The sequence below is a fragment of the Poecilia mexicana genome, unplaced genomic scaffold (genome assembly GCF_051168715.1).
Source record: "Poecilia mexicana isolate PSO_F unplaced genomic scaffold, ASM5116871v1 scaffold_14, whole genome shotgun sequence".
Classification (NCBI taxonomy): domain Eukaryota; kingdom Metazoa; phylum Chordata; class Actinopteri; order Cyprinodontiformes; family Poeciliidae; genus Poecilia; species Poecilia mexicana.
In genome coordinates, this window is record NW_028263383.1 from 7,181,928 (window position 1) to 7,205,434 (window position 23,507).

At 38.1% G+C, this 23,507-nt stretch overlaps 1 protein-coding gene across 1 annotated transcript in view; it reads right to left on the reverse strand.

Annotated features, from left to right (window-relative positions):
• The window catches only part of nbeaa (neurobeachin a), a 108,868-nt gene that overhangs the window by 43,701 nt on the left and 41,660 nt on the right, over window positions 1-23,507 (reverse strand). The window contains exons 5-13 of the mRNA XM_088012709.1: window positions 23,052-23,173; window positions 18,161-18,287; window positions 17,213-17,332; window positions 16,183-16,329; window positions 9,708-9,905; window positions 8,509-8,642; window positions 7,982-8,090; window positions 6,939-7,091; window positions 5,184-5,352 (exon numbers count right to left, since the gene is read on the reverse strand). Of these exons, the coding sequence (XP_087868835.1) occupies window positions 5,184-5,352; window positions 6,939-7,091; window positions 7,982-8,090; window positions 8,509-8,642; window positions 9,708-9,905; window positions 16,183-16,329; window positions 17,213-17,332; window positions 18,161-18,287; window positions 23,052-23,173 (1,279 nt within the window). The remainder of the gene's footprint in view (window positions 1-5,183; window positions 5,353-6,938; window positions 7,092-7,981; window positions 8,091-8,508; window positions 8,643-9,707; window positions 9,906-16,182; window positions 16,330-17,212; window positions 17,333-18,160; window positions 18,288-23,051; window positions 23,174-23,507) is intronic.

The window sequence follows — 23,507 nt, forward strand, 5'->3', positions numbered from 1 at the left end:
TTTAAAGGGTGTTCCTCCAACATTGCTTTGTATTTACAACTCTTACCAGCTTATTTTTTCCTGATGAAAATAAGTCTTCCTAAAGCATTGTGTTGCTTCCAATGGTTCACTTTAAAAAGGCCAACTGGACTTATGAAAACTATAGCTGCACTAGAACCCATACATTATTCCCCTTGCACTTCACAGTTGTGTGTAACTTGTGATGGACCATTACCTTAATATTTCCAATAAATATAATAAAGTTTGTGATTGACAAAAAAAATAAAAAAGCTCTGGGGGTAAATAATTTTGCAAAGCACTGCACACAGTATATTACCATTATTTAGTCTTTGTATGAACAAACAGCAAACCAGCTTGTGAGGCTTTGAAACTTTCCATCTATACATTCATTTTTAAATATCTAAATATGTTAATTCAATGTGCTAGAGAGGAGTACCTAGTGTAACACCCCATAATTAATTAGCTCCATATGCCCAGCTACATGAATGGACAATAAAAAAATTAAAAAAAACAGCCAAGAGAGAAAAGAGTCTCTCTGAATAAAGCCTGGGTTAACGCTTTGTGAGAGATTGTCTGGCCAAACAGAACAAGATTTCATCATCGAAGGCACTTAGAGAATCATTAAAGAATTCAGAATGTTTGCAGAAAAAGCTCCACGCAGGACAAAGTTGAAAGTTAATGCTGAATGGCAGTGATCTCCAGCCCTCAGGCAGCTTCGCATTAAAAACAGATGAATCTGTGGTGGAAACGACTGAGAAATCTTTTCAGACAACATTGACATTTGCTAAAAGTTAAACTGCTGCTATTTCTGTTGGGTCTCATATCATTTAGAAGATTTGACAGTGTGAAGAGCACTGCAGTTTGATGAACAAAGGTCTGGAGTTCTGTTGGGCAAGGGCAGCAACACCTCCATATCTGCAAGTTTGCCATGTAGGGGCATTTCTAAGCGGCATCAGTGATGACAGTGAGAAAGCATTATTGGAGAAAGCTCTTATTTGTCTCTTTGAGGAGGTGCTAGACTGACATCAAGCATGAAGTGGAAATCTTTTCACTTTCAAACCCATAAAAGTTAGTCTCTCGAGTTTCCAACTGCTAAGAGTTTTCCCAAACAAGCTGATGTAATACAGCGGTAAACATGATCTGTGCTAACACTTTTAGGATTTTGCAAGCACCAACGTCAACATTTGCATTTACAGTTAAGGCCAGATCCTTAAATCTAAACATAAATTAGAGGAATATGTATAATGGGGTTTTAATTAATTGTTTAAAGCATTTGTTGAAAAAAGGGACCTGACATGATTGTATAGAATACAAATCTAATGACTTACAAGTATGAATTTGTTGGATTTTTGTAAAAACATTTTTACAAAAAATTTTAATTGCATTTATTGGTTGAAGGCTTAAGAATCTGTTTTGACTTGATGAGGTGAACTCAGGGAAGAACAATTGTAGAAACTGCAACAAAGTGGAATTTTTTTTTAGCTATTTCTAAAAAATAAAAAAAACCTTTAAGTTCACCATCACTTTAGATACTTTATTTCACGTGAATGTTAAACCAGTTGGTCTTGGTATAGAAGAAGACCCATCCTTTCATCCTCAGATTAATAGAAAACTGGTTAGGATGTTCAGTAGCAAGTCAGCAACCTTTTTTATTATCCAGAGTGAGAAGAGTTTTTACATTGCCATAGACGAAAAGGATAAAGTCCAAGAAATGTATTTAAGTTTATCATTAGCAGCCCCCCCAACACAGAGAAGACAAATGCCTTTTAGAGATGTTTCACAGTGAGAGAAGTCTGATGTTCAACTATGTCAATAAGCCAAAAAAAACCAAAAAAAAAAACCTACAAGAATGTTTGAAGGATTTAAGATTAGTCTTTCTAATTTAAGAACCTTGTACCAATAATTAGAGTAACATAATGATGTTGGACTGCTTGTTGCTAGTTGAACTGGTGCATGTTGGATATACATTCAGCATTTGTTATGCATTCAAAAAATACAAAAGAAAACTAATATAAGCACAATTGAGAAATAACTGTATTTTGTGCTTATGTTACCGCAGCCAAGAAGTGGCAAAAAGCCACATTGCCGAGGACAAAGCTTGCCACTGATGGCCAGAAAATGCATTGTTTAAATACATGGCCTCTGAATCATGTGTTGCGTTTGTTGCTGCTTCTTGGCCAGAACCCCCTTTGAAAAAGATGTTTTTAATCTCAATGGTTTTTTTTATTCTCGTAAAAATAAAGGTTAAATAAAATTAAATTAAAATTATCCCAGTCATGACAATTATATTGTGCAACTCTAATGAGAATATTTAAGAATGTTGTACATATATCTACATTATAAAGTGAACTAACCGTATGAGGAAGAAAACAATACTACATAAAAGCTATTCACAAAAACCCAAATTTATGCTAATTTGCTGTGGCCACTTTCTTCTAGGGCTAAATGGCAAGAAATTTAATTATCATATTGACTGAATTCTAACCTATTGGCAAGATTCAAAGCAAATGCCTGTACAAAAGGCATAAAGTTCCCTTTTTATTACATTGCACTCATTCTGTTTATACCCGTAGGAGGGAATTGAATTATTTGCAAAAAAAAAATGGAAAAGGTGAAAATTAATTTTGCGTTTCATGAAAGAAGCAAAGCCAGAGGAAACAAAAAAAAACAAAAACTGTAATACAACAAATGTTAATGTGCAACTTGGAATCAACCTCATTCCCTCAGACTGACACTCAGATGAATCCATTTTTATCCACAAAGCCTGCGGTGAGATCAAAACGTCTTCCTATTACTATGTAAATTAGTGCATATCACGCTCTTACAGTACAGTCAAGTGTACGTGCATGTGGTCTGTCAAACCATAACTAGCAGCTTTTGCCTTTGAATGGCAGTGAGTATGTGTCTGAGGCTAATTGCTGCTGCGCTGTTATCAGCGCTCCTTTATGGGGCTAAATCCCAGCAGTCAAACGGCAATATCGCCAAACAGAAAAGGGAGCCAGACAGTCACTTGATTAGAAATTCCAAACGCTCCCTTGGATCTTCCCGTCAAATTTGTCTGTTGCCATGGTGACCCCGGATGCGCACTCACAGTCAGCCGCAGGTCCGGGGCGAGAAAGAGGTTGATTAAAGTGAGGGGGTGCTCTGACCTTTTTGATGCACCAGTTCGTAGCAACGGAAGAAGTTAAAACTGTCTTTTTCACATTTCTTTTTTAAACGAGTACAAAGAACAGCTACCCTCTTCTCACAGAAAGCATGTAAGGATACGTTAACAATTCACCACGTATAAAATATTTTTACAAAGGCTTCAGAGGAACATTTAGTCTATTCAGGACAATTCCCTTCATGTAAAAAAAAAGATGAATGAATCATCTGCGTCTGAAAAAAAATTGTGATTCTCAGAAACACTGAATCATTTCTACCATTCCTTTATAAGCCGTTGTAGTCCAGGGAGGAGACAACCATATTTTCATGCATACGTTCATATGGAATTCTGTTAATAATCGATTCAAGAACATAGATCTGTTTCACAATGTGGTGAAACAGATCTATGTTCCACTACAAGAAACCTGGTGCAAAATGAAGCAAGTAAGTAGCAATTAAGGTTTTGCTAATCAACATCCATTCTTTTATTTTTTTTGTATTCAAATTTCCAAAGTTCTGAGACATTTTTTTTTTTTTTTAAATCATGATCCATGTATTAAAATGAAACTTAAATATCAATGAATTCATTTCTTTTGGGGTGTTTTTACACTTGTAACTTGCAAAAACCAGGAAAAACAAAAATAGGAAGGAAGGAATAAAACCAATCTTTGAGTGTTGCACGGGTTAAAAAGCACTAGAATAGTTTCTCAGACCCTCCTACATACTGAATGATCACATTTTGACTCCTCATCCTCTTTTCTGTTTTACTGTGTGTTCAGGAGTCAGGCCCAGTGACTCATGTGACCTTAACAGCCCTATTATTAAACCTAATGGCCCCGTTAGTGTGATTATTGTGACCACAACTCATAAGCCTGATCCTTCAAACTCATGTTGAGAAGTGGAGTGCCTCCTAACATTTTAACATTTTTCTTTTTCAGAGCATCACATCCGTGCAATTCTATACCACAGATTGTTAGGAGGTCCTCAATTTAATACACCTTCAAACAACATTAAAAAAGGACGTCTCAAGAAAGGAGTTTTAAGCTGCTTTAACTTGGTTTAACGAATGAATTGGCATTAGATGCATGACTGCTGTGCTGCCGTCTCACCAAACTGACATGCATGGAAATTAATTAAATAAATAAATAACATCAAAGAGGGATATAAAAACTTGCACCAGATCAAGTTCTGAGGAGGGTCATTATAACTGCGTATTTTGACCTATGACTTCATAGTGGCATGAATCATGGCTTGACGATCAACAGAGTCATACTCTGGCTAAAAGGTTGAGCTGCTGCTGAATTGTATTCCTCAGGAGAAAAAGTCTGACTGGGTGAACACGTTTCAGAATCTGTCCAAAACCATCCATCCATAGTGTTCATCCTGCTTTTGAACATTGTACATACGATGTTTTGTAGTTTTTAATAGTAGTAGAAATGTTATAAAAATAATTTTTTTAACTTACAGTGGTGGTTGTGGCATGATGGATGATACATTGAGTGAGCCTCTCCTTCTTCTCACCCTTTGATGAAATAAACACCCACTTCTCCAAAAAAGAGCTAACTGGATTCATTGTATATTATTTTTGTTTTACCAAAAATAAAATTTCAATAAATGTGATATTTAGAGATATACAGTACCTGTAAACTAGATATCCATTTAGATACAGATATGGACATAGATTTATATCTGAAGGTGAAGCTAAAGCAAGATAAATGTAAGCAAATAGAGTAAAGATCTGATAAATCTCCACTTGATTACTCTAAATATGTTTTAAAAGAATCTCTGTTCGGTGAAGAATCTTTTAAAATATTGAAATGAGATGATGGGTTCGCTGTCGTTCAGGAAAAATATTTCAACATGCAACTGACAGATCTTTTTTTTTTTCTCTGAAGGGATTGTGGCGCCCCCTAAGCCATGTCGCCCAGGGCACTGAGCCAAATCGCTCAACTGAAGACGGCTTGAGGTTAAGGCGGTAGTACAGAAGGATCACATCGTGTCCCACTTGACCCAGTGTTAGGTTTAAGTTGTGAACATACCGAGCCCTTTGGGGGTGATTCCGCTGCACTCCAGAGGGTTTATAGCCCAGTAGTAGTACTTCAGAGTGTGCATCAGCTGCAGGACGGTGCCGACGCGGCGAATGGTGGTGTAGATGGTGGCGGTGCCGATGAACTCTGACGACAGGTACGTGTAGAGGGACAGCTGGACCTGTGTAGGAGCAAACAGTCCATTCATGTAGCACACATCGATACACTGAGACCAACAGAAGCTGCTGGATGTTTGAATTAGCAGAATGTTTACTACGGCGAAAGAAAATTGCAATTTAACTGTACAAAGACAGACACGAAAAACAACAACCGCTTTCTTTATGCTTTAATATTTCAGGGTCTGAAATTACGCTTCCGTCCGAGGAGCTACTTCCAATTCCTGACATTTAAGAGGGAGCCTCTCTCTTATTACATATTTGCTCCTTCATCTCTTCCTTCTGTTCCCTTTCGCCCTCTCCTAATATTCCTTCAGCCGATCCTCGACGCACATTGGCTGAGTTGAGACGGCTCACAAACCTCTGAGCTCATTACAGCAGCCACCATGCTGAGGGCCGGCCTTAACAAGGTAGCTCTATTTAAGCGGATGAAATTAACGCCGGGCCACGGCCTGACCACATCACATCAGAGATCATCTAGGCTGGGGAGTGGACTCAGCTGCCTTAAAAAGGCCTTCAATGCAATACTTCATATTGCATTACACACACTCAGCCATTTAATCTGCAGATATTTTGCACAGGAAAACAACATTTCTGATTTTCTTTTGTGCATTGCTGCAACAAAAATAATTGGTTTTCTTCAGCAGGACACTGTTTAACAGTAATCAAGCTTTTTGGAGACATGATGAGAAACTTCTTCCTGTGTTTCATTAAGCCCCAAGTACTACGAAGGTTAATCTTGGCATTAATCAGGGTAGCAATGACACCTTGAGAGGAGGAAAATATTAAAGCTCAGTGGGAGGTAGAACAGAGGTAAGATTTGACAATTACATTTTGTGTGTGTGTGCGTGTGTGTGCATGTATTTGCTCTTGCTTTTTTACATTTCTGATGCCAGCCTTGTTCTCATTAATTTCTTTTGCTTAATTTCTTTACTGGCACTTGAATGAAGGGAGAAAAAAAAACCCAACAAGATAATTCACTTTGATCCGCTTTGTGTTGACAACTAGGATCAATAAAAGAAACCCAGTGTTGGATTCTGTGTTTCTCCCAAACAACATTAACTAATCGTATTTTGTCTCTTCCGTTTTTGCTCCAGCTTGCCCCGGAGTGCAGCTCGACTGCAAGATCACCTCTTAGGGTCAGGGAGAAGTTTTGCGAACTGCGGAGGCATGAGCCAGCGAGCCCTGTGGGAATGCCATGGTTTCTCACATCTATTTCAGAGAGAGAATAAGAAAAGAGGAGCTCCACATCCCCTCTCTTCTCCTGGGGTCTTTTCAAATGTCACATTTCCTATTTGTTTCCCTTGCTTGAATGTTCTGTCCTTTAGCAGGATGGAGAGCCGGCCCCTCCCTGCACCTCCTCCGAGCTCATTTATTAAATTACTGTAAAGGGTAATGGCCGCTGAGATGTCAGTTCGGCGTTTCCTCTTTGTTTGTTTCAAGCACAATCTCAGTCAAAACATCACAGGAAAGAGGATTAAAAACTAATTTGTTGCTATGTTAATTTCTGTCTCTCTGTCATCGGTTTAGTAATCTCTGTTCCATTTTTGAGGCAAAGTACTTGGGGAGATGCATACAAAGACAAACAGACCTTGGCAGGTGTATGTATCCAGATGGCAGCGTTGAAGAGGACATGGTCACAGAGCTGTTTGAGGAGTGGCGCCCCATGAGGTAAACCGTCCAGATACTTTGCGAAAGACAGGAACTGCTCAAGGACTGCCCTGGTGATGTGAATCCGAGACGACTGCAGGAAGAAGGGCAAGTATGAGAAGTGGCTTAATTAAGCAAAGATGGAAGTAAGCAAACAAAGTCTATTTTCACAATCAACAAATGCAACGCTATGCATTCGTATATACTGTATAAACAGTGCCTTGCATAAGCCCAATCCATTGAATCTTTCACATTTAGCCAAATTACAATCTCAAACTGGATTTTCCTGTCTGAAATAGTTATTAGATTCCCTATGAATCAATACTTTGTATAACTACTTTTTTGCTTCAGTCATAGCCGTCCATCTTTGGGGTGCGTCTCTACCAGCTTCAAACATCTAAGAGTGAAAAAATTCTCCACTCCCCTTTGCAAAACAGCTTCAGCTTAGTCAGATTGAACGGGGAGCATCACATCTTCAAGTTTTGCTACAGATTCTAAGATGCATTTAGGTTTGGACTTTGACTGGGTCATTTTACAATTTTTGGATTATTTGTAAAAAAAAAAAAGAAGAAATCTGAAATTTGCACTTGTGAAAAAGAAGGAATTCACATTTTTGTAATGTGTCAAGGTATTCAAAAGATCAAGAGTAAGAATACTTTCCATAAGCAATTACCATTCCTGATGATGTTTTAGAGGCAGACTATTATGGAAAAGAATCACTGTTATATCATTGCAAAGGTTCAGGTATTTTTTACTGTTTTTTTATTTCACAATATTACTTTCATCTACCAGTGGAAAAAGCAAAATAAGCATGAGTTTATTTTTATTCAGGATAAATAACTTTGGCTAATAATGAAGAGCTATTTGTGGAACCTTCAAGAATCTTGATGAATAAAGAGGGGGTCACAGTCAAAACCAAGGCTTCTCTTCTTATTAACAGAAAAACAAACACGACTTGAAACCGAAGGAGGCCGCCGCACTGACCTTCTCCAGCAGGTACCCAATCACCAGAAAGCCCTTGCCTCCCAGCATTTGCTCCTGCATGGCCACTGAGCTTTTCAACAGCTCCACCAGGAACGCCAGCAGAGTCGCACTGCAACATATAACACAGTGAAGAGTTTAAATGCGTTTTCTACTGCAGCGAGTGGAGCAAACATGATCCATGTTCCCATTATAACTTATTTTTAATGCGCAGCTGTATTTTCTCCCTTATCTCCATCCTCCTGATGATATTAAATAAATAATCCGTCTGCAGCTGACATGATGTTGAGATGGTGCCTGATAAAGTAACAGCATTAAAGACCACATGATGCAGTGCTATCAGGAAGATCTTAAAGTCAGAGGAGGACAGATAGTTTGGAAAAGAAATCATTGTCCTCTGAGGAAAAGGTGTTTCTCCTCTTGCCCTTTCAAACTAATATTCCACACTTGCCTCCAGCACATCTGTCTAATATCAGACTTCATATGAACATAAGGTTCAATTTGCACTTTTTTTTTTGTTAATGACTCACCAGACTGTGGTGTCCACACTGCTGTCATTGAGCTGCTTGTAATCCAGCTGAGCGAAGAGTGGAAACAGGACCTGGATGCCTCCTATAGAGTGGATGGCACTGTGGATGGAGTGGGTAACAATGGCCTTCACGTCCTGTAGGACAAAAGAGCAGTTAGCTTCACAAGCGTAAGACACAGTGACGTAAAGGTGAACAAAACAAGCCTAACTTGCCGCAGACATGTACCGTTACAGCTACAGTTCTGGTTCTTCAAAATAAAAGAACTTCCTCTCACCTGGAAACATGCTCACTGTTCTTCCGTTACCAAATTAAATCATCAGGCCATGTCTGATGTTAAATTTTATTTGTTGATTTGAAACAACAGAAAGAATAATTCCAAATTAGAAAAAAAAAATCACAGCACCATATAGTCAAGGACTGGACCATTTAAACACAGGAGTTAATACTGTCATTTAAAGAAACTGTAATTCTTCAAAATGAAAGAACTTCTTATCTGAAACTCTTTTGGAAATTTAACATTTACAGGTGCTTAACATCTTTGGGTTCCATTATCCTAATATTTAGCTTCTTCCATACATTCTCTATAAGGTTTTGTCGGGATGCAGGGCTGACCACTCCAAAATGTCCATACAACTTATAGTCAGAAGAAACATATTGGTAAAACTACCTGTTGTATTATCACATCTTTTTTCTTTAAACAAATAATAATAATCTGACTTAGCAAGAGATGACCCCATTTATGTTTGCTGGTTGTGGTCTCTTACACAGACCCTGTATGACATCTTTCCAATATACTGCAGGCTAATTTGTAGAAGAAAAAAAAAATCTCTAAGAACATATCCTAGATCCACATTTTATTTAAAAAGAATTCGAACCATATTAAACCTGATAACCCAAACCAATAAAACATACTAACACTATCAATTTGCCTCCATATAGTGCAGGGTGTATTTTTCTATCCATAATATTTAATATATACTTTTATAGAAAACTACTTAACTTCTGTTAGAAGACCAAAATAGACACTACAGCTTTTGCACAAATGCTCCTGAAGTGGCAGTGAGTCAGCCTGTGTCACAGGGGCCTGATAATCAAACTGACATGCTGGTTTATTTTGCTTCATTCATGCTTTGTTTACACTTTCCGAACCAACCAAGAAGGAGTAGGCTGCCTTTCTACAGGGTATAGATCAAACTGACCTGCAGCATTAGTGCATGCGGTGAATGGACAAAGATGGAGGGGTTTTCCCTGGGCGATGACTCCAGGCAGAGCTGGGCGTCCGTCGCCTTGGCGTTGTAGGTGAAGGAGATAGAGCTGGCCAGCTTGCCGTCATACAACACCTGCTTGTGGTGCTCAGCCAGGTGGATGTCGCTCTCCGACTTGAACTTGAAAGTGCTCTGCGGAGACGGACATAATAAGAAAAGCTTGAAAAAAAAAGAAAAAAAAAAAAAAAAAGAGAAAAACTCGAAATCAGGGAGACAAATGGGTTGTCAGGAGACGAGATAAGTGCGGGTGCGTTTCTGCGTGTACAAGTTCAACACCCAAAATGGAGTCTGCTTAATTGCAGCCAGAGCCTCGTGTAAACAACACAGCATTATCTTAATGAACACAGTGCTAACCCGGGCACTAATTCAATTAGCACAGAATAAGAGGCAGAGCGGGGGAGCGCGTGTGTGGGAAAGAAGCACTCAGGGATCCAGATTTATCTCTTTGTAGTCAGTCAAGATGACAACCCACAAAAAGATCAACACATTTGTAATCCAGTCCCGATATGTTAAATTATGTTTATGCTAACCTTGGCCAAGATTCTGAGCTTCTATAACAGAGGTTATACGGCTTAAACATGTTTATACATATATTGTTTTTAGTTGAAATTACCTTACAGGTAGCAGTTTATGTTTGCCCATTTCTATCTATTTATGTTTACAGAGGCCTGTGAGTTCATGTATCCTGTGGCGGTGCTGGTGCCTTTACACATATGAAGCCCTGTAGATAAAAAGGCTCATGGGTTGCACTGTAACCCTTTGCAGCAGCTCCAGGCGGGAGGATGTTCTCCCTTTTCCAGCAGCTGAGTCTCCTGGTGCCTTCCTCAGCCTGACTGCACAGGAAAGCCCAAGGCTGCTGAGATCTCCAGGCCCACGTTGTTCTGAACCTTTCATCCGAGGTCTAGTGTGAGAGTTGAGCCCTGAGCAGACTGCATGCAGCAGTAAATGTAACACTCTTATCCTCATCCAAGCAGACTTTTAAAACTTACACACACATTTGCACCCCCTTAGCAGCATCTGCAAGAGCAATTAGAGATAGTTGCAGGAGCCTAAGTTAACATTAACAGATTCACAAACAGGATGCTTCAACCTTTATATTAAAAAGGTGTGTTAAAGAGATTAACCATTAAAGATTACCAACAAGGCCATGGTAAAATGCAGTGGTAATCCATCACAAAAGCAAATAAAGTGCTCTTCGGCTTAATTTGAAGGTTAGTGGGCACACAGAAAAAAAACTGAATAGCCTGAATGTAAAATTAATACACTTATTAAGATGCACATATTTTGCAGAGTAAGCCCATTTGCTGTGCAGCACTTATGAAATTTGTGCAGTTGTGGCCCTGTAAAACAGGCTTGTATTTATGTTACCATGCGGAATTAGAGAGACGGAAAGGTGAATGTGTAAAAGAGCTTTGCTGACTCTTTAAAGGCTTAAGGACGCCACAGAGGACTTAAGAAGATAGTAGGAGCATGCAAGAAACGTAATTTTTTTTTAAACATGTGAAGTTCTACAGAGCAGAGATTAAAGACATACGAGTCCCAAACACACAGAGGAACGAATGTGACAACTGCCACCTTTTTCTGCACCTGACAGCTGCAGCTATGGTACAGCAGTGATATCAACACACACAAACACACACAAGCGTTTGATCCATTCAATTCAGGCTGCCGCGCCACACTGTTTGCAGAAAATAAGCCAAAGCTGTAAATAAGCTTTCCAGCATATGACTGAAATGTACAAGTTCACTTGGACTTTAACCATTAAAGATTACTGTGAGAGCAATTGGACTTTCTTCAAATTACTGCTTAGATAAATGAAAATGTAGACTTACAACAGATGCCACAGAATTTTATTTCATGTTGATTCAAAATTTGCAATGATTTCATATTGTGTCAGGCCTCCCATGAACAGCACATTCTTGTCTGTGTGGGGGAAAAAACACAGAGCAGCCCACCAGTCATTATAAAACCATCTTACTCAAAGAAAAGTGCCAGGTTTACAAGACAGGAGATGTTTTTCATGAAACTTTGTCAGGACCAACTGAAATGCATCTAAATACGTTCTGTGCCAAATTTCAAATATTTTGATAACAGCAACATGATAAAGAACAGGAAGACATCAAAAATGTCAAGAATAATTTTACTAATTGTGTACAGCATAGATACAGATTTCTAGAGATGAGACCAACATTTCTTTTAATTGAGGTAGCAAGAACAAGAAAAAGGTTCTTTCTGGCTAGAACCTTTCATGCTTTCTAGAACTCCTTATAGACTACTGCAGCATTTGTATGTGTCAGAACCACACCCACTTAACATTTCTGACCAATCACACAAGAGCTGATGAACACCACACAAGAAAAAAGCTGTCTAGAACCAGGCGCTAATAAAGAACAAACCAGGCCTTCAAGAATAAAAAAAAAAAATCATTGTTCTGTTCTTGTCTGCCTGGCTTAGGTTATATGCAAGCTTAATTCATTAAAATCTTGATTACATCGGCAGAATTTTGATTGAACAAATAGTTTTTTCGTAGGATAATGAACAGGTTTTATACATTGTAGGTTGTTTTTAATCTGTGTAACTAAAAAATATATTTTGCTGCATAACTGCTATGCATGTGATCCACATACACAAACTCTGCCACTATAAATGTTGTTGGTATATGTAAAATATTGTTGGGTTTTTTCTGGAAGCATTTTTAAGTTTACTTGCTCTTCATCCCCACTTTTACCATTTCTATCTAACATACTGCCCCCTCCCCAACCTGTTGCTGAGCCATTCCAACTTCGCCTACATATTCCCTTGTTTACAGCTCTGCTGTTTGAAAAGTCAGTGTCACTCAATGTCTAAATGCAACAAAACATCTGAACTCATATAAATATAATATAGGTATACACACAGACTGGATGGCTTCAGTAATCATACAGTGGCCAGATTGTTGGCGCTGCTTTAGTGAGAACATCTGGAGCCTTGATGAAGACAGCAACCAGCGGCGCTTTCAACAACACGAGTTGCGGAGCACAAACCAAACAAACCCACACACACGATTTCATAAACACAGAGAAAAAGATAGAACAGCTCAGGAGCTTTCTTTCAGCTATAGCCCACACAGGAAAACAAGATGTTATGCTCCATTTTCTTGTGTCATTAGTGGAGCGTGGGGGCCTTAAACTGCACACGCAGACATTCAGCTCAACATAGTGTGTCGGCCATCATAAGCCGCCACAAATGTGAAGACCACGGGCCTCCTCGCTGAGCTGAAGGCTTGTTCAGCAGAGCAAACTGTCTGTCTGGCTGCTCATTACTGAGCAGTAACACTGTCAACGGCCGAGGCCAAGAGGATACATACAGTACAGCTGCGAGGGTTACACGCTGTACTTTGAAGATCCAGCTCTCCTGAAGATGAACTAAGCGATACGTAAAGAGCACCTTGTCATAAACATGCATCATTTGTGTTGAACCAAGGTAACAATAAGTGGCCTACATTAAGAAAGGAAACTAGGCGACACAAACTGAGTCTCACTGTTATCATTCTTGAACCAGTTGGGGAAAAAAAAACCCACGCACTCATCATTACTGTACCAGCACGGAGGCCCTGCGTCTTTGAAACAACCGAGCCATTTAATGGTCTCTTCTGGGCATCTGAGAAGGCCATTCTGCACCACGCAGAGAGGCAATCATCTAACTGATCAGCCTCGGGAAGCTCTGGGCTGTGACAGAGTGCAAAATCAGTATTCATAGAGTAAAAAAAAAAAAAAAAACAAGAGGATGAGCATGTAATCATTAGGAGGAGCATATGAGAGATCTAGTCTATAAGATATCCTTACCCATAATGTGTTAGATCAGACAGAGAAGGTAAATTGTGCAACTCTAGTATAACTGACAGTCTCTATTGGAGGCAGAGGCTCAAGTTCATTGCATAATCTGTAAGCCATCTAAATCTGTGCCACCTTTCAAGTGATCTGGGACATATTCACTGCTGTCAGATGACTGATAAAAATTTACTTTAGTAAAAACGTCCTGAAAACATGCATAAAAGAATTCAAAAGCCAATGCATAAAGAAGTCAGAGCACAAAAAAAACATTAAGGCATTGTTAAAACAAAATACAAAAAAAGAGCACAAATGTTAAAGCAAAAGCTGAGACAAAAAGGCAAAGGAGTTACTGAAAGAATACTGAAAAAATACGACCGACCAGTACTTTAGAACAGTTCTATCATATTTCCCACACATCTCCAGCAATTTCACATTTCTGGTCTTGTAGTAGAGGTTGGCTATGTGGAGACGTCCTTGTCAGGTACATGTTAAATTATATAACAAATGATTTAATAGCATGATATAATGATATCCTCTGCTTTACGTTCTCTCAGAAGAGTGAGTTCAAAGTCTGGTTAAATTCAGTTTTAACTACGTACAACTGCTGGTTGTGAAACAACTTTGACCTAATGGTCTTGCCGTAGAAGCGCAGTTAGCGTGCCAAAGCTAAAAACTGGCACTTAAAATAAAAACAACTATTTCTTCCGTCAGGAAAATATATGTCTGGTTATTTCACTATGGTTAGTTAGTATTTGCTTGTAATGTCTATATTGAGACCAATGCTAAGCATTAGCAATGAATTGGATCTTCCATTTATTTTCAATTAGCATTATGCTAGCAGCCTTCATGTTACCTTTTGCACCATTACTCAACACATTAGCTGTGCTAGGATAGTAATATGACTATATACTAAAACATGGGGCATGCATACATGCATGTTATTTGCATATTCGTTTACTATAAAGCAGGAAGCAGGATTCTTCTTTCATTAAAACACTGTTCATCTACCAACCAATAATAATAATAATAACCTGTAACTTAAGTAAATATGTTTCTAAGGTTTACATCACTAATGCTGACAATAATTCAAATTATTACAATTTATTTACTGCTCCATTAGTCAATAGTAAGTAAAGAAATATCGTATGATTATTTTTTATACATGTTCTGAGGATATGCTGTAATTCCAGCAGCTTGTTGCACATCCACAGCTTTGTACGGATGCAGTCTCCTGGTGCTGAAATCTTGACAGGTCTGGACACCTTCAAGTAAAGGCTGAAAGCAGCTTGAGGCAAGTCTGCCAAAACAAGGAGAAGACAGCTGGCGAGATGCTCTGGTCTCTCATCTTTCCCTGATAGCCAGGCCAAAAAGGCCTGGAATACGATTTTTTGAGCTCACGGTTCTCTGCATCAAACAGTGTAAAAAGCTCGGATGCTATATTTTTTCCCCATAATGTGTGAAAATCCATGTGTATCAAAAATTATTTGATTGCACTTAAAAGACAATCTCAGTTTTTCTAATTAAGGAGTAGATCTTAGCAGAATTTTCATTCATGTTGCTTAGGTGACAAGAAAGTTAGGAACCTCTACTCTGTGGGTTCTCTCTGATTACGCAGTTGTGCATTCTCACATCAGCAGCTGCAAGATAACACATAAGAGTTTTGGGAGTTCTTTTAGCATCTTGCTGCCAGCTTTCAAGATGAAAGTTCTTAGATGGTCAAAGTTGGATGCCAGCAGTAGTTTTGAAAATAGTAAAACATTTTTATACCCTGCAAAGACTGATTAAATTCTTTCTAAGAGCTATTTAAATTACTCTCAATGATAAGCTTTACAAATTAGGCTTCAGTCTGCTCTTTTCATCACCCAAAATGTTCCCTAACTAAATGTCTTAGGTTTAAGCAGGACAACAAAGAAAAATAATGGCAGTGCACAAACTTATTCCACTCTATAAATTATTATTTTTTGTTACACTCATATTTTTTGAGAAGTGAGAATTGATTTGACTAGGTTAATATTAAAGTGATACAAAATGTTAGCAAATCAAGTTCATGCAGTGGAACTAATGTGAAAGTAGGCTTTTCCATACCATCCTGAACTGTGACTGCACAATATTGTGAAGACATCGCAGTAAAAAACTTTATGAGCATTTACATTTGTTTTTCTCTTTGTTGCTTTGTGGTACTTTTACTTGTAGAGCCTAATGTTCTGCCTTTCTTTCTTCCTGATTCTTCTCTTTTTAAGGATGCAGACCATCACACAATAGCTATGTTCTTGTGTTTATAGATGGTGTATATTTAGGCTTTTATGTGTATTTATGCAGCTTTAAGCAAAGAAACATTACAACATAATAATGCTGAATAGGTCAATTACCCAGACAATTAAATTAAAAGGGTATCACAAGTTCACAAACTTGCAGTTTCTATTCTCACTATCGCCTATTTCTTAATAATAACTAAATTCCTATCAATTAATAAATAAATACTAAAGATCCCCAACAGCAGATTCAGTGTTAGATGGTCAGTAACAACATCAGAATCAAAAAACATCTGGCATATGTGCCTCACAACTGATTCAGTGTGATTGGTTGCATCAATGTACCTTATAACCTGGACCGAGCTGATGAATGGCGAAGATCTGAGCCGGGTTGAGAGCTTCACTGAAAACATAGATGGCTCCAAGCTGGCCACAGAAGACTCTGTTTGCGTCTGCCGTCTCTGATGAACCCAGAAAGCACTTGTCATAGCTCTGGAAAAAAAAAAAGAGAAGCAATTTAACCATAATGTATTTAATAACATCAAGGTGCAGTGTCAGGTTTTTTTCTTACATCTTATACATTTTTCATTTTCACTGAAAGGGCCTTAGCTATCTGGAGGATGGAGGAAAACAGGAGAACTTGTGATGGCTGTTGGTTTTTAATCTCTTCTCCACCAACTTCACTATCACCTTCTTCTATGTGTTCTTCTTCGGTCCACTCGCCTCTCAGCAGCTACATCCTTTTAATACCCCTTATCACAATGAGATCTGTCCTGCTCCACTGTTTAAAAATGATGACATACGTTTTATCTCCAGCCTTCAAGAGAAAACACACTGATAGGATCAGTGCATTTTGAGACCTGTTCCTTCACCTCCCTGGAGTGTTTTTGTTTTTTTTTTGTTTTTTTTGATGAGCTGCACAAACCTTGTGCACAAACTAAAACACTTTGCCTCAAGGCCAGGAAATGTGTGTTCTCCACCCCTACGGTTACAGCAGCAAAAGTTGAAAACCTCCGAGGAAGGAAGCATGAAGGGTCACAGAGAGGTCAGGCTACCTGTCCCCTGCTAAATGGAAAAGTTGGAAGTTGGAGTTTGGGCGAGTTGTGCTGGAAAAGAGCCCAAGGGCAACTCTCCTGCAGCTGGCAAGCGCAGAGGGCACACCTCAAATGTTTGCCAAGATCACAACATGAGGGAAAGCTTGAAGTAAAGCCAAACCAATACTCGATTTCTGAGCTTTATCAGAGATTTATCAGAGGCACTTCTTTGAAAGTTAAAGATAATTCGTGTAAGACTATTTCTTTGGCTGCTATTAAAAGAAATCTAGTCATGCAAAAGTGTGTTCTATGATATTAAACAATGTTAACCGTGTACTTACATCATTAGTGTTGACATGCCATGCCATGTCGCCGTAGGAGACCAGCTGGCCGTTGACATAGCAGCGGATCTCTGAGTTTCTCCAGCGATTATAGATATGGACGATGCTGATCATGTACCACTGAAAAAAAATAACACATGAAACAGTTAGTATGTTTTGCAAGAGGGCTGTGAAATATCACTTAATGATATCTGGTCCTCATTTAGGAGGCATTTATTCACTCCATTTTGAGTGATATATTAGAAAGAACACAAGATACTAAATATTGTCTAGAAATACTAGTATTTTCCAAACTATTTTCTTTTCCATGCTCGTCTAACCTGGAAAACACAGAAATAACTCCATTAGTCATTGCTCTGCGTTTGCTTTTTGTCCTGTGTGCTCATTTCTGTCTTTTTCAGCAGTAAGGACCCTTACTGCTGAAATCCTCATACCAAAGCATGTCTGTGACTGGGACCTGTTAAAAATGACTACAATTTGTTCAATTCTTTCAGCAAGTGGGGCTAAAATTCTGCCAGGTTAATGAGGGAGCAAATGTCCATGCAAACATTCCCCCCTCCCCAGCACACACATCAACATTAACCCATGCACCAGCCTGACAAACGATGGTGACATACAAATTGATCAACTGGAACCACTGGGAACTTTGTTAGGCTGCGCCGGGAATCCATTGGGTCAGCAAATCCTGCAGAAGGCCATCTCATCAACTGAATGTGCGCTTGTTTCCGTGCACACGCAAGGACTTTGTGTGGGTGTTTGTGTTTAAGACAGCAGCAAACTGCTGACAGCATGGCAGAGAGGGCCTTAATTGACAGACCTTATCAAGGCTTATCAACATTCGCAGCGAGTGCAGAGAGAGATGTAAGAGGGAGAGAGAGCAGCGGTGCACTCCTGCCGCTGCCTAATCGAACAAGTGGCACAGGATTTCCAGACTGCGTGTTTCCTTACCTTACGTGGCTGGAAATCGTATTTTACACAGTGCTGGAAGCCTTTTCCTTTGGACTTCAGGGATGTCACAATGAGACAGTTTCCCACAAAGTGAGCAGAGTAGCCGATTCCTTTACTCGTGCGAAAACTGTGGAGAAATCAGAGAGATTAATTTTTGTCTTTTTTGTTGTTTTAAGTTCAACAAAAAAGAGAAAGTTGGGGGGGGAAAAAAGCAAGAAACTGAACACATTTCAAATAAAAAAATACAATGAATGTGTATGAATTTCTAGAATTTATGTATTATATGCAATGCTGTGGAAAGGAATTGTTTCCTTAAAGATTTATTCTGTTTTCGCTTATCTTTAGACAATCTAAATAATATATAACCAATTAAGCTATGACTAAATTGGAAATAATTATTTTAATAAAAAGTTGTACACAAATTCATGAATTAACTCATTACACACATTGTTTGGTTTAATTTCACCAGCTACACCCACAGAATAGAACCTGCCTAGGCCAAAATATCTCAAATAAAAATAAAAACAAAACATGTGCCCCAATCTAAAGAAATTTAAAAACAAATCAGAAACAAAGACACTGACGGCTATCAGTCGTTAAAAGGGTTCAAAACATTTGGGAACTCCAGCAAATTACAGTGCAAGCCATAATCCACAAGTGGAGAAAACGTGAAGGGGAACTTTCCCCTAAAACGCCGAGCCTACCAAAGATACACCAAGAAAGAAATGATAAGAAACCCTCTGGTGTGACAGAATCACAACAAATTCAGCAAGCAGTAGTGGTCCAAAGAGTCTCCACGGGGACGTACAATACTCATTGCTAGTTATTAAAAATTTCCCAATATCTTGAAGAGGGAGGTGTTCACATAAACAAGACTAATGCACAATACTACCAAAGAGAAGACGACAAACATCAAGCTAACTAACGAGGCTTTTTGCTCAGCTTAGAACATATGGATGAAGCATCTATACGAGTGCAGGTTGTAAACACGGTTTACAGGATGAAAGTTGACAGGTATGATGTTCACGGTCCAGGTATTGATTTATATATTAAATTGCTCCACTGGATATGTCTGCTTGTAGATAAAGATGTCCATCTGACCAAAGCACAGAGTGCAGTGATGTGTGAGAGGTTATAAATGACTTAACGGTTCCAAACAGCTGGGTGAGGCGTCTAAGTAAATATTGTCTCCGTAATCGGGGACAGGTTGAAAAGTGGCAACAAGATGTTTTCCTGCATGAGCAGAAAAACAAGTTTCCAAAAAATTTAAACCAAGGCTTTTCAGATTATTTCATCTGAATTTAGAATTAGAAGAGAAAGATGCTGCAGTGGTTACCACCAAGACAGTTCTTAGTTTTAGACGGCAACTACTTTTTTTTTTATCTTTATCCATTTAGTTTGATATGATATGAAACATTAAAGTGCAACAAAGCAAAAATCAGAACAAACATTTTTAAGAGGGGAAACAAATATTTAGGACCAACACCATCCGCACATCTTATTTTTTTAAGCCAGTGACAGACAACTGATTTTCCAAACTTTTTCTTTTTCTTGCAAGACAAGACAATTTGTTAACGTTACTAATCCCTTTTCCCTTCATTTGTCCCCCGTAATATTTATCTTCCCACTCTCGTTACATCCACGTACAGCGCAGTTTCACAGCTAAGACACATTCCTCTCCTAAAATAGGCCCAGAAGGATCACACGCGCAGCAAAGCCGGAGAGCAGATATAAATCCCTCTCGAGCGAATCCCCGGTATGCATTAGGAGCGCGTTAAAGTGCGTTATCGTGGTCGTCATGCAGCTGCATGGGCCGCTGTCAAACATGCTGCTTGAGTAGCAGCTGCATCTGGGGGAGGATGATAAGACCCGGGCCAGAACAGAGGAGGACGTCCTCCCTCTCTCACTCAGTGCTTGCCATGACAACCTGACAAACGGTTACTAAGGAAACAGGATTACATCCTAACACTTTACATGATTAGAGCTCATCTCTGCGATGGTATCCTTCCTTCAGGAACCTCCTGGTTCATTTTCTTTAGTTTCTCGGTGGTAACGGGCAATTTACTTTTCTGTGGAGGGTTTCGGTGAATGAGAATGCTGCTAGTTAGCATCACAGATACAAGAGGAGGAGGGTAGATGTCCAGAAAAGAAGCTCAATTAAATAAAAGGTCAAAACTAATGAAGCTTTACACTGGCTAACATCTTGCTCTTACAACACCAACAGTGAGGCGAGCGGAGTCCATAACTGCACAGTAGCCAGAACCAATCGACAAACCGTACACTCAACACGGAGTGTCTTGACATTTAAAGTTTTGTTCCAAATCAATAATCTATTTAATTATTACCTCACTATTTATGACATACCATTATCTCACTCAAGTGTCACAATTTGGAGACCTTAAATCCAAGCATTCTGCTTCAGAAACACAAACTGGTTGAGCTTCATATATAAGATCTTCTATTCATGTTTCACCCTAGATTGTATTATGAAAATTATTTAAGTCTAACACATCAAGAAATATACCTACCTGTCAGCTCACATGGAGAATCTGAGCTAATACTCAATCTAATGCTAATAGATTAGAGAGGAGCTTTCCAGAAAATGTTCAGTCTTATCCAAAAATTCAGCAGAGATGCTAATTGCAATTACTGCAAACACACATAATGTTCAAAGCAAAGATTTATATGTTTTGTCAGCTAACGAACATACTGGATTAGCATAAAAAATTCACCATCACAGATTTATGTTATCTCCCTGGTCATCTGAAATGTTTGTTTCTTACTACATATATCAGCGTTGTAGATCATTGAGTAAGTTGCTCACCAATATTACTGTACAGTTTGTAACTAATGATATAGGGCTATTTTGTTCTATTCTAAAACTTTCCTTTTAGTTGGTTGCAATGATTTTTTTATTTATTTTTTTTTTTATTTCTGCTAAGTTATCACGTTGCGCAACATTAGCAAACCATTGTGGCTCAGTTTTATCATAATCTGCCATGATTCTCAAATTGTATTTTTTGGATCCAAATAAAATCCACAACCATCAGATTATTTCTCCGCCCCTAATTCAGGTACCTGTTAATTTTTTTTACAGATATATTATACTTATCATAGATACTTCACCAGGTCTCATAGTGTAAAATAAACTGACAGGATCATGCTGATACATCACATAAACAGCAGACAAAAACCAAATAAAACATGTATCCCACTGCAGAAATACCTGAACATGTTTGAAATATGTTTTATACCTACTGAGACAAAATTACCATTAGGTCAATGCAGTGCCTTGCAAATGTTTCCATACTCCTTGAACTTTGTCTCATTTTGTCATATTGCAACCACAAACATCAACGTTACAGAGGTTTTATTTTAGAGGCCAATTTGTTTTTTCTTCTGCTTCACAATTATGCACAATTTTGCTTTGGTCTATCACAGAAAACAAAAGACATGCAACAAATCAAAATGCTGTTATAAGACAAAATATGACACAATTCAAATTTATTCAGAGTGACCAAAAGTTCATGTGATGCAAGCCCAAGCAACTTTATTAGCCCAATAAAAAGTTTAAGAAGCTTCATATAAATTTAGGAAAAACATGCAAGAAACTTTATCTTTTTGACTTCTTTATGTTTGAGTATTTCTATTTTTATTTTGCAATGAAATGTGTTGAGACCACATTTGTTGTAAAATTGGTGCTATATAGTTAAATTGAAGCTTTTCAATTGTCTAAAATTGTCCCCAACTGTCTGAGAATTTATTTATATTTAATCATTGTCCTCCAAACTGCAACAGAATGAAACGAAATGCGCAAAGAAAGAAGTTAGTTCAACTCTAACAGAAGTCTGTTAGTGGTAACGGTCCTTGGTATAGTGGCTATTAAACTAGATCATTTCTGAACTAAGCCAGTCAGAAATGAAAGTTTTTTGCATAAATTTTAAACAAATTTATTCGCGTTCATTAGGAAGTCATAAAGAGCTGGGTTAAGTAATGATATCAAATTATAAATGGCTTGATTAGACAACTTGTGAATCCCTGCAAAAGCATCTCTCAGGTAAAGGTAGAAATTCTATCAAAGATATAAAAGTATTGTTTTGGGTTTTGAACAATTTATTTCATGCTGTTTTTAGTTGCTATATGACAAATGAGATCAAACAGGTTGGATGTTCAAACTCAGGCTTTCTTCAGTTGTAGTTCATTAGTAGTGAGATAGGAAAATGGAAGACAATGAATTAGAAGTTGCACTTAATGATCTCTACAAGTCAAAATAATCACTGCAACAGAGTTCTTAGGCTTTCTAGTCTTTTTCTGGCTCCAAGTGAAGCCAGTATCTCTATTTGCAATACTCTCATCTTTTGTTGAAGAGCAAGAATGAACTGAACTAAAATATGTCGACTACTTTTGATGATGTGAAGAAATCAGACAATTTCTGCTTTGTGCAGCATCTTTCCCTCAGCAAACCTTCTTTCAGATTGGACACAATAACCGATCCAGCTTCTTCATTCAGCTGCAGGCTTTTTCATTATTTGATGCTTGAATCCTCAACAACAGAGGCCAGTTAGTGCAAAAAGAGTCATCACTTAAAGCAGTTTTTTTCTTATGAGCATAGAGTCTTGTAGAAAATCAATTATCTGTGATTGTAAAAGGACAATCACAGAAAATATAATACAAGCATAAATGTTCTTTGAACTTTCATTGCAAGCAAGCTCATTTGTAGATATGTTAGAAAAAACAATGATGTAATACTATGAGCCTACTAAAAAAGAGGCAAGAGTAAAATTTAGATTTTTAAAACCATTCATTTTCAAATATTTCTTTTTTTTTTTTTTTATCAAGTAAATAAAAGATTTCCGTTAGCTCCAGTCCAAGTACAGGGTGCTAAACTCACCAGTAGAGGTATGGTTTGTCTTTGTCCACATTGATGTTGTTGAGTGGATCTTGTCTGAACCAAGTGTTGATGGTAAATCCGTTTTGGTACGGCCACTTGGCAATTGGTGGCAATGCTATAGCCTGGTGGGGAATAAGCACATCAGAGTTTACATCAACTACAGGCGCCTGTTGAAAGGCTGTGTCTATGAGATGTAAAAAAATAAATAAAATAAAAACTAAACCATAATAAATAAATGTATTTTTTTCCCCTTTAATATAAAATATACCCTGAAAAAATTAATAGAGACAAAGACAAAGGCATATGAGGAAAAAAGGTAAACAAAAAAACAAAAATGGGGCCAAAATCTGGTCACATTAATACATACACCTTTAAATGAATCAGTTATCTTTGGTACAGACCTGATATTATTGATAATGAGTCTGATTAATTCATTTTGGTAGAAATATATAGAAG